This window comes from Penaeus monodon, chromosome 29 (genome assembly GCF_015228065.2).
Source record: "Penaeus monodon isolate SGIC_2016 chromosome 29, NSTDA_Pmon_1, whole genome shotgun sequence".
NCBI classification, from domain to species: domain Eukaryota; kingdom Metazoa; phylum Arthropoda; class Malacostraca; order Decapoda; family Penaeidae; genus Penaeus; species Penaeus monodon.
In genome coordinates, this window is record NC_051414.1 from 9,064,403 (window position 1) to 9,065,033 (window position 631).

The 631-nt window shown below is 36.8% G+C and overlaps 1 protein-coding gene across 3 annotated transcripts in view; it reads left to right on the top strand.

Moving 5' to 3' along the window:
- LOC119591933 (zinc finger and BTB domain-containing protein 7A-like) overlaps window positions 1-631 on the top strand; it is an 82,982-nt gene that overhangs the window by 17,514 nt on the left and 64,837 nt on the right. For all 3 annotated transcript variants that reach the window (XM_037940686.1, XM_037940688.1, XM_037940687.1), the window contains exon 5: window positions 49-165. In XM_037940686.1, coding sequence (XP_037796614.1) covers window positions 49-165 — 117 coding nt within the window. The remainder of the gene's footprint in view (window positions 1-48; window positions 166-631) is intronic.

Consider the following 631-nt stretch of genomic DNA (forward strand, 5'->3'; position numbering starts at 1 on the left):
TGTATGTTTTTGAAGGTTTTCCATGATTCTGTAGCCTGTGTTTTACAGTGGCCAGGAGGTGGTGACATGGCACGACGACTAGCCCTTGGAGAAGGTTTTGTTGACACTAACCAAGATGTGTCAGCACTCACCTTAGGCCAGGCCGGCTCCCAGGCACATCAGCTGGTGAGTGTTAATGTGCTCTTTGAGAAGAAGGTGACCATTCTGGATGAAGTGTTGCTGTGTACTTTTTGTAATTTGCTAAACAAAAACACAATTAGTGCTTATAAAAACAAATACTTATGGATTGAGTATTTTGATTTTGATTAACATTTGTGAGAAATAACCAAAAGTGCAACAAAATTGACAAACTTTTCCTTCATAAGAGAAACTTAGCCCATTACTATCAGTGTGAATTATGCCCTTGCAATAACAAACTTTGTTATAATGGATCTCAGTTACTATGGACAAATTTGGGTGGATCATACAGAAGAAATATTTGTCAATTCATTTATTTAGACTTTCAAATTATCCTCCACTTATAAGTTCATATACCAAAAAGTACTGATTTCTATTAGTTGCTAGGGAAACAGTTCTATATAAAACAAGCTGTGTCTCTAGCAGTATTGGTTCCCCCAAGGTACATATAAGA